At 46.2% G+C, this 16,550-nt stretch overlaps 1 protein-coding gene across 1 annotated transcript; it reads left to right on the top strand.

Annotated features, from left to right (window-relative positions):
* Positions 1-756: 756 nt before the first annotated feature.
* LOC308469197 (uncharacterized protein) lies at positions 757-16,091 on the top strand (the record flags this gene model as incomplete). The annotated part of the gene is made up of 13 exons (XM_081024542.1): positions 757-1,006; positions 1,717-1,857; positions 3,011-3,124; positions 3,768-3,896; positions 5,302-5,463; positions 7,763-7,918; positions 10,591-10,756; positions 12,387-12,571; positions 13,669-13,761; positions 13,893-14,097; positions 14,604-14,791; positions 15,215-15,312; positions 15,856-16,091. Coding segments are annotated over exons 2-13 (1,783 nt in total), but the record flags the coding sequence as incomplete, so codon positions are not given.
* Between the last annotated feature and the right edge of the window lie 459 nt (positions 16,092-16,550).

Below are 16,550 nucleotides of genomic sequence, written 5' to 3'. Positions count from 1 at the left end.
TCTATTATGGGGGGAGGGGAAGTATCCAGGTTGCAGGTGAAGAGAAAGAAAGATGGGAAAGTCAAGTGACTTGCTCTGTTCTAGGGCAGGGGGCCATAGCAGTGGTAGAGCATCTGCCTTGCACCCAAAAGGTCCCAGGTTCAGTACCCGACATCTCCAGATACGTTCCTAATTGAAAGAAAAGCCCATGTTCAGAGAGACCTTTTCAAATCCAGCATCATTGGCCTCATTCAAAGGGTAGTAGTAGTAATAATAATAATAATAATAATAAATTTTATTTATATCCCACCCTCCTCTGCCAGAGCCGGGCTCAGGGTGGCTAACACCAATAAAATCACAGTAAAAACATAATGGGGGGAAAGGAGGGGGGGAGAAAAGAAAAGAAAAGAAACAATTTTAAAATACAGGTTAAAATGCAATTTAAAATGCAGCCTCATTTTAAAGTAGCTGATAAATCAAGACCACAAGGGGAGGGAAACATAAGAGTCAGACCGAATCCAAACCAAAGGCCAGGCGGAACAACTCTGTCTTGCAGGCCCTGCGGAAAGATGTCAAGTCCTGCAGGGCCCTAGTCTCTTGTAACAGAGTGTTCCACCACGTCGGGGCCAGGGCTAAAAAGGCCCTGGCCCTAGTTGAAACCATACTGTGGATGTTCAACTTTCCCATCATGCGTTTCCTGGACAGGTAAGAGTATGAAGATGATGTGGAAGTCATTCAAAGTTCTACCCCCAAATGAACTTAATTCACATTCAGTTCACCTGGCCATTATAGGGACTGCTTTAAGGTGCGGTTCGGAGATTTTTGAACTTCCTTAAATCCAACTGGTTTGTTCCAAGCACTGGGTGTCGTGTCTAATAGGAAACGTGGCTTGTTTTCCATTTCAGTGGAGATCTGCCATCCTCTCTCGGTCCCTTTTCCTCAGCGCTCCACGCTCCGCTTGCATGTGGAGCACTCTGGACGTAGCCACAGAGACAATGTCATCATTGGTTGGGACGCAAAGGAAAAGGTAACAGAAATGAGAGTCAGCTTTTCCATTCATGCAGCGCTACACCCTTAGACCCTGCTCTGGAAAGCTATTGCCTCCTCAGTTATGGCCACCAACACGCCAAGTTCAGACAACATGGAAACACAGAATGCAGGTTTTTCATCCAGAAGATCTCCCATGCTCATTCTCCAATATCACCAGTTAAAACAGGGTTGAGGAACATTTTCCAACCTGAGGGCCACCTAGCTGTCTAGACAACCTTCTGGGGGCCACATGCTGTTGGTGGGTGGGGCTAGAAGCAAAAATAGACAGAGCAAGGAATGTATAAATATTGCCCCTTGTACAATAGAGCAGCTTCTCCACAGATTCTTAGTTCCTTTGTACACATACCTGGCTCCTTCCCTTTGGTCGAGGGGCGGGACAAGGCTTAGTAATATCCTGCTGTTTCCACGATATAGCTTTAAACAGCCTTTCTGGCCTCATAAGCCCTTCTCCTGTCTAAACCTCCCAAAACTTCAACAATACAAAATTTGTTATCTTTTCCATTTGTATGTAAATCTAGACATTTTGTGTTTTATGTTGTAAATCACCCTGTGAGGGTGGTATACTATTATTTTTAATAATATAACAGATAATAAACAATAAACAATATAATTAAATATAACAACAATAATAGGAGAGATTGCTATTGCCACCACTTGTTTAACCTCTGTTTTTGATTACAGCAACAGGTCTCTGTATCTTCTTCTCTCAAATTTGGAAAAGAGCGTGTCTATTACTACGCTGCTGTGGCTCACCCTTTTAACTTCACCATCAATCACATGGAGGTTAGATCTCTCACCAAAAGCAGAAGAGGTGCCTACAACCAGCAGGTAAATTGACCGGATGGATCACACAAAGCAATTAACGGTGCAATCCTATAGATAACTATCCGAAAATAAGTCCTGTTCTGGAAACTGGATATCAAAACGCAGCTGTGTGCGCCTGATAATGTATGGTATTCCCCCCCCCCCCCTTGAACTGGGTTGTGTAAAGCGGGGATGGGGAACATGTGGCCCTCTGAATCTTGCTGAATCACAACTCCCATAATTCCTGACTATCAGCCATGCTGGCTTGGATAGACAGGTTTCACAGGTTCCCATCCCTGCGACAAGGGCTGGCACATGCATTACACTTAACTTTAAACCTTGGTTTCCATATCCTGGGCTTGTTTGGAAGCTGCTAACCATAGTTTCCCACGTAATGGAAAGGTATAGTTAGTTATGGCTTCCTGGCTTGTTTTCCCCACTTGTGCAAAGAGAAGTTACCATATTTTTTGCTCTATAAGACTCACTTTTTCTTTCCTAAAAAGTAAGGGGAAATGTGTGTGCGTCTTATGGAGCGAATGCAGGCTGTGCAGCTATCCCAGAAGCCAGAACAGCAAGAGGGATCGCTGCTTTTGCTGTGCAGCAATCCCTCTTGTTGTTCTGGCTTCTGAGATTCAGAATATTTTTTTCTTGTTTTCCTCCTCCAAAAACTAGGTGTGTCTTATGGTCTGGTGCGTTATAGAGCGAAAAATATGGTATTTGCAAGGAAAAGAAGCTTGTTCATACCTGGGTATGATCATATGAACACAGCCTGTCTTTCTATCCTGCTGTTTTCCAGGAGATCAAAGTAGCTTACATCCATTTCTCTAAATCAGGGGTAGGCAATGGACCGGCCCACGGATGGTCTGGGAATCAGCGTGTTTTTACATGAGTAGAATGTGTCCTTTTATTTAAAATGCATCTCTGGGTTATTTGTGGAGCATAGGAATTCATTCATCCCCCCCCCAAAAAAATATAGTCCAGCCCACCACATGGTCTGAGGGACGGTGGACCGACCCACGGCTGAAAAAGGTTGCTGGCCCCTGCTCTAAATGCTAATTACTTTGTCCGTTAGGGGCTCATAACCCTAGGGTGTGCTTTCCCCCCTTTCAAGTGAATATTGCTCTTGCCATGCTGCTCTGTCTGAAACTTAGTTCAGCATTTCTTTTTCTGACTTTAGGTGTGGCTGGCTTGGGACGATGGGCAACCCGCCCACTTGAAATTTACATTCGGAGACAAGTCCCAGACCAACACCACTCTTTGGGATGCTTGTATCACAGCTTCCTCCAGCCAGGTACAAATGTTTTTATTGGCATTTTCAATTAATATTTTAGGTCGTCTGTGAGAAACCGCTTAGAGGTCCTTTGTTCTAGAAAGCAGTAGGTGCATTTTTATTTTTATTTTTTGCTATATAAAAGACTGCATTGCATCATTGCAGCTATGCTACCCAAAGTGAACATAGAGTGTTAAGTTGTGGGTGAACATATCAGACGACACAGCGATTCTTCAAACAGCTCTTGTTTATTCACAGGCCAGAACAGAACTGAACTGAAGGGTTCAGTCAGCCTGCTTATATAGAGCTCCAGTACAACGTTACTGTAACAACTTTCTAAAACTATCCAATCACTGAACGTCACTTTCGATCCCATATTTGCATAACTATCTACAGTATCCCCCTGCTGACCTAGGGTGAGAACTTCAGTACATAACATAGAGCATTGGAAGCTGCCTTATACCTCAGTTCACCATTGGTTCATCTAACTCAATGTTGTCTGCACTGACTGGCAGCAGCAGTTTCAGGGATGTATCTCTCAGTGCCACCTGCAGGGGCCGGGGATTGAACCTGGGATCTTCTGCAGGCAAACAGATGCCTTGCCCCTGAACCACACATCTTCTCCAAAGTAATAACCAATGTTTCTCATTCATAATTTCTGCAGCTTCAGAATGTTCTAAGCCTTGCAAGTCTCCAGGCCTGCGGGTCCCTCGAGCAGACAGCGGCCTTGTTGAGTCAGCACTTGGACCTGAAGTGGGATGGCAGAAAAATTGTGCAGAATCTGACATACGAGGTGGAATCTTCATTATTCTGTTGCATGAAACTGAGTACTGGTTTTGGGGGGACAGGAGGCGGGCAGGTGTGGAGGACTCCCTGGTCCTGAATGGGGTAACTGTGCCCCTGAAGGACCAGGTGCACAGCCTGAGAATCATTTTGGACTCACAGCTGTCCATGGAGGTGCAGGTCAATTCTGTGTCCAGGGCAGCTGTGTGCCCGCTCCTTCTGGTACGCAGGCTGAGACCCTCCCTGCCGTAGACTGTCTTGCCATAGTGGTGCATGCTCTAGTTATCTCCCTCTTGGATTACTGCAATGCGCTCTACGTGGGACCTTTGAAGGTGACTAGAAAACTACAATTAATCCAGAATACAGCAGCTAGACTGCTGACTGGGAGTGGCCGCCGAAACCATATAACATCGGTCCTGAAAGACCAACATTGACTCCCAGTACATTCCTGAGCACAATTCAAAGCTTTAAAGTCCTAAACGGCCTCGGCCCAGTATATCTGAAGGAGCGTCTCCACCCTCATCGTTCAGCCCAGACACTGAGGTTCAGCTCCGAGGGCCTTCTGGCCGTTCCCTCACTGCAAGAAGTGAGGTTACAGGGAACCAGGCAGAGGGCCTTCTTGGTAGTGGCGCCTGCCCTGTGGAACGCCCTCCCATCAGATGTCAAGGAAATAAACAACTATCTGACTTTTAGAAGACATCTGAAGGCAACTCTGTTTAGGGAAGTTTTTAATGTTTGATGTTTTATTGTGTTTTTAATATTTTGTTGGGAGCTGCCCAGATGGGTGGGGTATAAATAAATTGTTGTTGTTGTTGTTGTTACATCACTTGGAGAAAATTGCTTTCATGAACAAGGCTGGGGTAGGGCAGGATTTGCTTTTTGACATATTTCATGGCCCTTGAGCCTGTTCTGCTAGCTATTTATTTATATTTATTCTTGTTGCTGATGGTGCTGAATGTTTTCCATAAGATCTGTAGGCTTGTGCCCATGGCTTCCGCCATATAATCCTGGGAGCTGGAGCTTCCCCCTCACAGAGCTACAATTCTCAGCACCCTCAACAAACTACAGCTCCCAGGATTCTTTGGGAAGTTTTTAATATTTAATGCTGTATTGTTTTTAACACTCGGTTGGGAGCCGCCCAGAGTGGCTGGGGAAACTCAGCCAGATGGGCGGGGTATAAATAATAAATTATTATTAATTATTATTATTATTATTATTATATTATGTGTGGTGCAGATCTGCCTGAATTGGCTGGTATGTGACTGAATCTCACCCCAAAACAGTGACAGTCTGGGAGCACCCTTAGGAGCCATTATTAAACAACTTGCAAGTCGTACTCATCAGTGACTGCAGACATCAGAAATGCAGGCACGTTTTGAGCTCCTGTTCTATTTTCCCTTTTTAAAAAAATGCAGAAAAGCAAGTCATTGCACCTGGATAAAATTCAGGTGGAAGCCATTTTGGAAAACATCTTTTCGACTCCATGTTCCAGTCAGCATATCTTGGGGGAAATTGAAACAGACTACTCAGCTTGGCTTCGTCATTTTGCGAGCCTCAGAACCTGTGATCTCCCGGAGGTAAGTGATGCGTTGTCGTTGCTCTCAAATACAAACAGGGTAATCCTATGCCTGCCTACTCAGAACAAAGCCCCACTGAAATGAACGGGGCTTCCTTCTGAACAAACATGCATAGGACTTCAGTGACATGTTCATGCCTCTGCTTTGCAGAGAACAACCCTCTATCAATCTGAAAGCATCCTATGTTATTAGAGGGGCAGTCAGGTCCGAGTCCGGCTTAAAAGATAAAGAATCCCAGAATCATTGGAAGGGACCCACGAGGGTCATCTAGGCCAACCCTCCGCAGGGCAGGAATCTTTTGCACAGCATGGGGCTCAAACCCAGGGCCTTGAGATTCAAAGCCTCATGCTCTACCAACTGAGCTATCTCCCTAAGAAGGGAGGGCAGGAGGGTCTTGAAGTTGCCCATCAAACATGCACACTGGGTCAGCAGCTGCCTCACCAGGTCTCTGTCTTTCCCACTGCATGGGAATCATTGTGTCTCTGTGTTCCCTTATGGAGGCAGTGAGTGTCCCTCTAACTACCAGTTCCTGGCAAACGCAAGCAGGGAGAAAGTACGACTGCACAGAAGTCCTTTTGCCAGCTCCCTATAGGCCTGTTATAAGAAAAACTGCCCCCTTTTGCTTATGGGGTATTCCAGAGCCTGTAGAGTCCTTAAGTGGGTTCCCTATCAGTAGGAGAAAACAGAGGCCAGCCAGAGTACCGTATTTTTCGCTCTATAAGACGCACCCGACCCTAGTTTTAGAGGAGGAGAACAAGAAAAAAAAGTTCTCTCCCTCTCTGCTCAGCGCCTCTCCAGCAAAGCAGGAGGAGAAACGGAAGGGGCTCTGTTTCTCCTCCTGCTTCTCTGAAGGGGCGCTGCGCAGCTTTCCCTCTCTGCGCAGCACCCCTTCAGCTTTCCCTCTCTGCGCAGCGCCCCTTCAGCGAAGCAGCAGGAGAAACGGAGCCTCTTCCATTTCTCCACCCGCTTTGCTGAAGGGGTGCTGCGCAGAGAGGGAAACCGGTGGAGCGGCTCTCCAGCGAAGCGAAGCCAGGAGAGCAAGAGGGATCGATCCTTCTTGCTCTCCTGGCTTCACCGAAAGCTGTGCAGCCTACATTCACTCCATAAGATGCACACACATTTCCCCCTACTTTTTAGGAGGGGAAAAGTGTGTCTTATAGAGCGAAAAAATACGGTATACAGCGGTACCTCAGGTTACATAGGCTTCAGGTTACAGACGCTTCAGATTGCAGACTCCGCTAACCCAGAAATAGTACCTCAGGTTAAGAACTTTGCTTCAGGATGAGAACAGAAATCGTGCTCCAGTGGTGCAGCGGCAGCAGGAGGCCCCATTAGCTAAAGTGGTGCTTCAGGTTAAGAACAGTTTCAGGTGAAGAACGGACCTCCAGAACGAATTAAGTACTTAACCTGAGGTACCACTGTATTGAGAAGCAAAGTGACTAGTAAGCCTGATCTTTATTAAAGGAACTGTTGCAACAGAGTGCCCACTCACCACATGCAGGAGAGAGGAGAACCCTGAACAATGGTGCGCAAGCCCTTATATAGACTTTTGAAATTGCCCACCCTGTAGCCCAAGACTCCCCCAAAAAACATCATACATACATCACAGAAGGAGGCATACATACTACACCAGAAATCCTGCCTGCCAGGATACCTAATAATGGTCACTGATTGCATTACCTGGGCAGTCTGGCCATTCTTTTATGATCGTTAATACTTTAGTTCCTGAGTCCAGGTTACAGGCTCACTGTATTCATACTCAAATACGCCCTTAAGACAGGATTTGCAAGCAAAATGGCAATGGGAAGGCTTTTTCCATTTGCCTCCCTTACTGCAGAGGAATATTTGAGGTCATTGGAAGAGTCAAAATGGCTCCAGGATTGCTCTCCCATACTATTTCAGACACATGGTTCATATATTTAGAGATGTGTGTATTTATGAATGTTTATTCCATATTTGAGACCTTAAAATTCTTATGACAGGCCTCTAGTTGGCCCCTGTGAGAACAGGATGCTGGACTAGATGGGTCTTTGGCCTGATCCAACAGGGCTTTTCTCATGTTCCATTCCAGCTATAGTCATTATTTGGAAACTGGCATCTATACATAACAATTACCATATGCAATTTTTATGCAAACCTTTTGCGGGGTGCATTTCCTCTTTGGGGGCACCCTGCCTGTCAAGACTTGGAAGCAGTGTCAAAGAGGTATCATTCCTACCCACTGTGACACATGTCTATTCTCCACCACCACCTTTACTTTACTCTGTCTCTGGTAATTCCACCCACTCTGTTTTCCTAGGCAATTGCAGTCTCTGGGAAGCACCAGCTAAACAAGGGAGGTTTTCTCTGGCGATCAGAAGGCAAACTCAGCCTTGCTGGCGGCGAGGGGTCCATCACAGCCGCCTTAAGAAATCGTAGCACAGCCCAAGAGAGGAACTATTCGACAGAGTTTTCAGTGAGTTGTACAATATGTGACTTGGGCCCAGGCTACCTGAGATATCATATCTCCTTATACAAACCTGCCTGGGTGCTAAGACCCTCATGGGAGCAACTTCTCTCAGGCCTGTTGACATCAGAGCCAAGGTTGGTGGCGACACCAAAGGAAGCCTTTTCTGTGGCAGCTCCCATATTGTGGAATTCTCTCCCAAGAGACGTTAGACTGGCTCCTTCTTTGCTATCTCCTGCTATTTCCTGTTTAGGCAAGCCTTCAGAAACTAAGGCACAGACCATGCCAATCATTGGACTCTTGTCAGGGCAAATTGTATTTTACACATCTAGGAATCAGGTTCCCTTTTTGGGGAACATCTCCCAACTCAAGCTCAACAACTTCAACACACACCCCCATAAAAAACAAACAAAAAGCTCAGCAACTTTGACCAAAACAAAAAGTTCAATTGAAGCAAGGCAAATTTCAACTTTGTCCGGATTTTCATTTTTGGCAACCCTTGTAGGCATTAAATATACTGCAATGTACTTTAATTATTGTTCTTAACTAATTTGTTCTTATTATTCTGTATCTTATCATGGATGCTTCTTAATGTTTCAAGCCGCCTTGAATCCCAGCTTCAGAGAAAGGAGGAATAGTAATATATTAAATGGATAAATAATGCTTTTCTTTATTGAGAATTAAGCCCTGGGTGGTCTTAGGTCACAAGGAGGTAGTGCTCACCTCCTGCTTGTGGTCTTCCTGAGAGTTGTACTTTTCACCACGGTGGCAAACAGGACTCAGAACCAGTGCCGGATTTATATATAAACTAAACAAGCTATAGCTTAGGGCCCCACTCTTTTGGGGGCCCCCAAAAAAACAACTGGATGTACATTTCCAAAATATAGGATGAAAAACAAATAAAATAAAACCTACATACAGCAATAGTGTTTTGTCTTGTGTGGGCTCCTATGATGTAAGTAATGGGCCCCACCTGCTAGTCTGCTCCCTAAAATATATCGTTATTAATATACTTCTTCTTGATTGTATTTCACTATTAATTTACTTCTTCTTAATTGTATTTTAGTTTAACAATTACTTTGATAAAATACATATTTTGTTATATGCGAATGGCTTTAGATACCTATTAGTTCCATAAATTACCATATAGCATATATTCAACACAAAACAAAGGACAGCTGGACATATAAAGGCCCTTTTACCTTCAGTAGCTTAGGGCCTCATCAAACCTAAAGCCGACCCTGCTCTGGACTGAATATCCCTTCGGTCTGGTGCAGCAGGCACTTAAGTTCCAATGGCAGGCGAAGGGTTAAGCACTCTCTCATTTCCCTGCCCTTCCTTTAATGCAATTTTCCCCCTCCCAGCAGAACTGTTGCAAGAGAAAGGACTACCTGGGCTTTCTTGCACACCCCTGCTACGTGACATGCAATTTTCCCCGACAATCCTGCATCCGCCATAACTATTTGAGTTCAAAAAATACCTTCATCTGCCACCTTTATTGCAAATGAGCATGCACTGCCACCTAGTGGTAAAGGTATTCAGGTGCATATAGATAATTTGAAGAGTGGGCTGGCGGGGGGAGCTTTAAAATTACTAGCAGCTGGGTGGGCGCAGAGCCGTCTTTCCCATAGGGCTTAGTGGTGCGTTGCGCCTGGGCGCCGGCCTCTCAGGGGCGCCCCAGTGAGTGGAGGAGCTGTGCAGCTTTGCCGACGGCCTCCCCTTTCCCGACACGCCTACCAGCTGTGCCCCGCCAACTATATGGCTGGCGGGCACACAACTTCCCTCCCAAGCCTCTGTGGGGGATTGCTGTCCTGCAGCGGCATGGGGGAGAGTTGCACCCCCCCATGGCCGGCAGTGCACAGCTTCCCCCCCCCCCGCTATCCATTGTAATTTGGGGCGCTAGGTGGATATTTGCACCCTGGCGCCGCATCTGCTAAAGACAGCCCTGGGTGGGTGTCAGCAGAATTCAATTAGGGCCTAGTGCCTTCTCGCCATGCTATTCCAAATCACCATTCAGTATGAGGGAAGAAGAAGAAGAGTTTGGATTTGATATCCCGCTTTATCACTACCCAAAGGAGTCACAAAGCAGCTAACATTCTCCTTTCCCTTCCTCCCCCACAACAAATCCTCTGTGAGGTGAGTGAGGCTGAGAGACTTCAGAGAAGTGTGACTAGCCCAAGGTTAGCAGCTGCATGTGGAGGAGCGGGGAATTGAACCCAGTTCACCAGATTACGAGTCCACTGCTCTTAACCACTACACCACGCTGGCTTTGGGTTGTGGCATTTGGGACTCTTTTGTTTATAGAAAAGGAGAGGAACAGGTGACACAACAGAATAGTATAAAATTATGTGTGACCTGGGGAATGTGGGTAGAGGATACAAAAAAATGCCTCCCTCACTCATGATGCTAGAACTCATGGATTTCCAAAGAAGGTGAATGCTGGAAGATTCAGGACAGAGAAAACGAAGTCATCCTTCACGCAGCAAATTGTTAAACTATGGAACTCACTCCCACAGGGATGGCCGCCAAGTGGGATGTCTTTAGAAGACAAATGGGCAAATTTATGGAGGAGAAAGTTATTGATGGCTACTAGTCACAATGGTTATGTTCTGCCCCAAAGGTAGAGGTGGTAATGCTTCTGAAAACCAGGTTCTGAAAATGTTTTGCCTTTCTTTCCACAGCTCAAAGCATCTGATGCTGTTTGGCTGGGTGTGGTGGGGAGTGTGGCTTCCTCAGCTGGTCAAAGTCAAGTCCGGGTGGAGGCAAAGATTGACCCAAAAGAGGCAGTGAAGTTAGCAGCTTCCAAAGGAAAAGGATGCCTTCAATGTTACATGGGATACCTGAAAGGTAAATTCGCTATTCCGTGGTGCTCTGTTCTGGATAATTGGTGTCCAATTGCATGTGGAATCCCTCAAAAGTGATGGCCAGTGTGTTGTTGTGGTTAGAGGAGGGGAGCCTCAGGCTCGAATGTGGCCCACCATAGCTCTCTGTGTGGCCCTCAGAGCTCTCCTCAGTCCCCATCAGGGGCGCCAACTTGGGTCCCAGGTTATGGGTGTCCAGCACATGTGACGGGGAGCTGTGGTGTGGTTGCTGAGCACCCACAACAATTTTTTGTGGGTGCTCGGGCCCCGTGGGCTCCCTAGAGATGGTGCCACTAGTCCTCACCCTTCACTGGCCCTCCCCCATGCCCTCCCAGAGCGCTTCTTGCCTGCCTGGAATATGTCCTGATAATACTGCCTCTTCCTTTTCTGGATAGGAAGACCTCTCTGTAGAAAAGTCTGGCTCTCGCTCTGCCAAAATGCGACTTTCACTTTTTTACAGCAGGCTACACCTGCTGGTCCACCTGCTATTGCCTCTGGTCCCACCCACCACTGAAATGCGGCCCCCCAAAGGTTGCCCATTAGTCAATGCGGCCCTCAGGCTTGAAGAGATTCCCAAGCCCTTGCATCTGAGTAGTAGTGGGAGAGCTAGAGATTAAATCCTCGTGGAGCTGGGTGACCTTGGTTCCAGCTCTTTCTGTCTCTCTGCTTAACTCCCCTTGCAGTAGCTAGGAAGGGACAAAAAGGAGTTTAGGGATTTTAAAGAAACAATTTCATAGGTTGTGTGTCTTTGTTTCTCAATTTGATCCAGGTGGTGTACAAATAAAACACAGCTCTTGGTGGGCAACTCTTCCTTCTTATGGTTATGTGGGGGCATGGACAGGTCAAGTCTTCAAAAAGAGGACTGTCCTGTGTAACGTAGGACGCATGGCCACCCTTGACCCAGAATAGCAGTGATGGTGATTTGGCAGCCTCCTATTTTGTTTATATTTTGGAAGTTTTAATTTTAATTTTTTTATTTAATATACCGCCCTATACCTGGGAGTCTCAAGATATAAAACCACAAAATACCTAATAAAAATAAAAACAACAACCCAATAGCCACCCCCCGCACCCTCCCCAAAAAACATTTTAAAAGGGCATAGAATGTAAATCGGATCAACCAAAGGCCTGGTTGAAAAGGAACCATTTTTGCCTGGCGCCTAAAGGTGTATAATGAAGGCACCAGGCAAACTTTCCTGGGGAGAGCATTCCACAGACGGGGAGCCACTGCAGAGAAGGCCCCTCTGAACCTCTTGAGTTTGTCTGCAACTCTATAGTGCGGGACTTGACATCTTTCCGCAGGACTCCCTCCTTTGGTAATCCTCATAGAACTCTAGCCCAATGGTTGCCATTAATTTGATTCTGAATTGATTTTAGAATGAATTGATTTTAGAATGCTGTGTTACTTTTATTGTTGTTGGCCGCTCTGAGCCCGGCTTCGGCTGGGGAGGGCAGGATATAAATATTTTTTTATTATTATTTAATATTATTCTGTGATGATTTCTGTCGTTTTGCAATGGTCGCTTCCTTCCTTTCCTTTCCTTGATTTGACATTTCTCTTTTCCCACCGTGACCACGGGAGGCTTAAAATTTTGTTCTTCTCTTGGTTCTCGCAGAGGATGCTGAGGATGGGCTGGAGCTCGAGGCTTGCACAGATGGCCAACAGCATGCCGCTTTCAATGCCTACCTTGTCATTAACAGAGAGAGGCGAGAGGAAGTGGGGCACTTGGCCCTTGAAGCCTCCAACAAGAGCTTGAGCTACAAGGCCCATGGCTGTGGAGGTCCAGTCGCTAAAACAGAGGTGTGGTGTTTTCAAAAACGACAGGGCCCTCCAGATCCCCATTTTGTTCTGCGCTTATTATTTTTGCTCAAGATGGGATCAGGGCAGTTATGTTCTGGTTTTGTGGCATGAAGACCTTCATCCCATTGCTTGATACCAGTTGGCCTCGGAGACCAAGATTTCTTGGTGGGGGTGGACACACTGCTGTCCCAGATGTGGCCAGCAGTGACCCTGGTGATGGTACCCCTAAAGTGAGAGACACCAAAGGGGTCTCACATTTGGGGGTGGGGCTGTGCTAGGGTCAAAGACCCCACCTGCTGCTATTTGAGCCAGGAGATTTACTGTACTTTTCCGTGTATAACATGCCCCCATGTATAAGACGATCCCTATTTTGGGGGACTCCAATTTAGGAAAATGGGGGAAGATTGCCCAGAGCTGTCAAGCAATTTTTTTGTGGAGGATTGCCCGGGGTTGTCAAGCTTTTTTAAGGATTTTTTTAGGGGCAATTGCCGAAAAACAGTCAAAGAGAAAATCATCGTCTTGTACACAGAAAAGTACAGTACTTCTAGTGGTTTGGGGTTTTGTTTCTTGGTGGCTAGATGGAGAATGATTGTTTTTGCTGAGACAGGTAAACACCTAGTCATGTGCCTGGAAGGGAGATTTTGAGACCACTTAGTCGGGGGGCGGGGTGGAGTGACAGGATCCTAATTCTGTGGTGTCGGATCATGGGTAAACATGAAGTAAACATGAGCCACAGCTGAAGTCTGGACAGTGGAAAATGTAGTTTGATTGCTGAGAATGGTTAGGCAACCCTCATTTCCCATCACAGAGCTATAGTTCTCAGAGTGCCCTAGAAAGAGGGGTTAACTACTAAACTATTTTGAGAACTGTCGCTTTCTGAGGGGGAATAGGGGACTCCTAACAACCTTTATCACCTTTACCAAATTACACTTTCCAGGAGTCTTTGTGGAAAGCCATGACTGTTTAAAAGTGGCATGATGTTAATTTGTGCAAATAGTGCCTTAGAGATCCCAGACAGTGAGAGCTAGGCCTCGTGTTCACCTCAGTAATCTTTTCAAAACCACGCATCAAAGTCGTCTTCTTTCTGATTCTCGCAGTCAAAACTGAGTAAGATCGCATCCGATCTTCAGCACAGGCTGGTGGCAAAGATCAAGAACCTGGAAGGATGCCTCCAGGATTTCAGGAAATCGGTAAGAAGTTGGCAGCAACTATGGCAAATGATCAGGGTTAGCCCAACAACATCTGGAGGGGTTGCGGATTCCCCATCCCTGCTATATTAAACAAAAACAGTACAACTGTGTCTGTGGTGCAAACCCTGCAGGTTCAGCACGTTGACTTTCTCTACGATGCTGTTGGATGGCTTTTAAAAACTTCCCAGGAAGTAGCAGGAATCCTCCAAAACAAAATGAGAGGAGTCGTCCAGTTGTGGAAACAGAGCGGAGTCAAGCAAGCACTACAGAACAGCCTCCCACTTTACCTGGGCAAACTTCAAGTCATCATACAACAAATGCAGATGGAGTTGCAAAGTAAGCAGGGCAGGGTGGAATGATTAAAAAAAATATTTTTTTAAGGGTCTAGCCAAAGATGGGGACTCTCAGGTTCAGGGGGTTGGGGAGGTATGTGGCCCTCCCAGCCTTTCTATCTGGCCCTTGGGACTCTCACCAGGCCACGCCCCCTCCCCAACTACCTCCCTTCTTCCCAGATGATGTAGCCTTCACTGGCTCTGCGTTGCACCTTCCTCGGATATTTTTGCCTGTACAAAAATGTGTATTATTAGGAGAAATTTTCATGAAAATGCCAATGCATTTTCACAAGGTCATTTTAAAGAATAAAATTTAAAAAGTGACACAGAAATGTGAAGAACTGAATTTCAGGGTGGAAAAAAGGAGAAACTGAAATTGGCAAATTTGCCCATCCACAGGTCATGTATGTTAATTTCAATAGGTCTGCTCTGAGTAGGAGCAGTGATGGATGCAACCCTTTCCCCACTCCCCATCACACTCTCTTCCCCGCCCTGTTTCCTTTTAAAAAGAGCCATTGACAACACTGAAGGATGCTTATTACGACGTGACGTTGAAGCCTTTGGACGAGGTGTGGCAACAGAGGACGGAGGAGTATCTGAAGAAACTCCAGGCTTTTGTGCCCACGCTGGTGAAGGATGTGTGGCTGATGGAGCCAATCCAGGTTTCCCTGAGAATGCTGAAAACTGCCTTGGATATGGTTGGTATTTAAAAATTATTTGTTTCCAACAGGAGTTTGCTTATCATACAATCAGAGAATTGTCAATTTGGAAGGCCTCTTTTATATGTGGCAACCATTTTGTGTTGTGCCAGGCCCTCATGACCGCCATTTTGTGTTGTGGTACGCATCATGAAGTTTTCCATTTCATGATGGGTGCCCGCATTGCTTTCTCAAAATTCAAAATATGTCCCAGAACTTGGCTCTCATCTTGCCATGGCAAGGCGGGGAGGTGTCAGCAAGATTGTCACGTCCTCACGTCTTCAGACTTCAACCAGCAGATTTCTTTTTAAAGATACACACTCTCTGCCATTGCTTTTTAAAATTTAAAAAAAAAAATCCAGTTTAAATTTAGCAATATTAATTTGTTGGGTTTGTGTTCTTTTTACTCACCCTGCAAAACAGGCAACGCAACAGATGCTGAGCTGGGCAGAAGCCAAATTTTCCAGAGCAGTGAACAAGCTTCAGAAACCTTTATCAAGTCTCTACAGTTTTTCAGCCAGGTAACACTGTGGAATGATTGCACTTGGGTGAGTTCCTACAAAATGCAGTGTTTTATATATATGCCCACGCACCCATACTTTGGTTTTTCAGACAGTTACGTTTGCCACATGGCATGGCTGGCTGCATCTTGCCTGGACTCTGACGTTGCCACTCATTTCCCATTTGGGCTATTAACTGGGTTGCCTTCCCAGCTGGGAAGACCCCAGCAGAGTAGATGACAAGCAAACAGTGCAGTTCGGTCTCCCTCTTCACAAAATGGTGTAGAACTGTCCACTGAGCCTCACAGTTAATCGGGCAGTGATGGCTCTCTTCTTGGATGGCATCAAAAGAGATAAATTCATGGAGGATTAGTCTATCAATGGCTATGAGCCACAATGCCTATGTTCTGCCTCCACTGTATGCTAGGAATTGCAAATGGGGAAAGTGCTGGGGGGCTCAGGTCCCACTCGCGGGCTTCCCAATAGGCATCTGGGTTGTGGGACCAGAATGGGCCTTTGGCCAGACTTATTGGGCTCTCCTGAAGTTCATACGGTGCCTTGCAGAAACTGCTCTGTGGAAGTGAGATTGCCAGTGAAGCCTAAAGGAGAACCCACGCTGGACCTGGCAAACATCACAAACTATCTCATCGAAGAGAAACTTATGAAGCCCTTCCGACGGCTGTACAGCATCAACCCAGCTGCGGAATATTACCGATTCAAGCAAAGAATTATGGAGAGCCCGTTTGAGCGTAAGTCTTCTAAAACCCCTAATTTCCATACACTTCCTCTTATCTCACGGGGTATAAGACAGAAAGGAATGCACAGGAGCTGTTACAACAACAACCCCACTGTTCCCTGCATCTCTGCAGTTTCCTTCACAGCTTCCACTTTAATTGCGCAAACGTAAATTTCCGCTATGCACTTGAACCCTTCTTGCAAAATGCTGGAAGTGACCTCAGTGCAGATGTCCAGGCCAGTGTTTGAGGTTAGGTCCCACTGCCTGGAAATTTCATAATGTACCCTATGCTCGCTGTGGACCCTCTCCTATCCTAGAATGGGGTGTGTGTGTGTGTGTGTGTGTGTCTCTGTGTGTGTGGATAGAAAGCATCTCTGGCTTAGCCATTTCAACATGCCTTGTATGGAGAAGGTCCCTGGCATCTCCAGAGAGGGCTACAAGGGACTCCTTTCTACAATCCTGGCAAACCACCACCTGTGGAACAGTACAGAACTAGCTGGATTTGAGGGTCTGGCTCAGTTGA

Source organism: Podarcis pityusensis (genome assembly GCF_964106645.2).
Source record: "Podarcis pityusensis genome assembly, contig: HAP1_SCAFFOLD_869, whole genome shotgun sequence".
NCBI lineage: Eukaryota > Metazoa > Chordata > Lepidosauria > Squamata > Lacertidae > Podarcis > Podarcis pityusensis.
The sequence above is the reverse complement of the archived record's forward strand: the minus strand, read 5'-3'. Positions and strand labels throughout refer to the sequence as shown.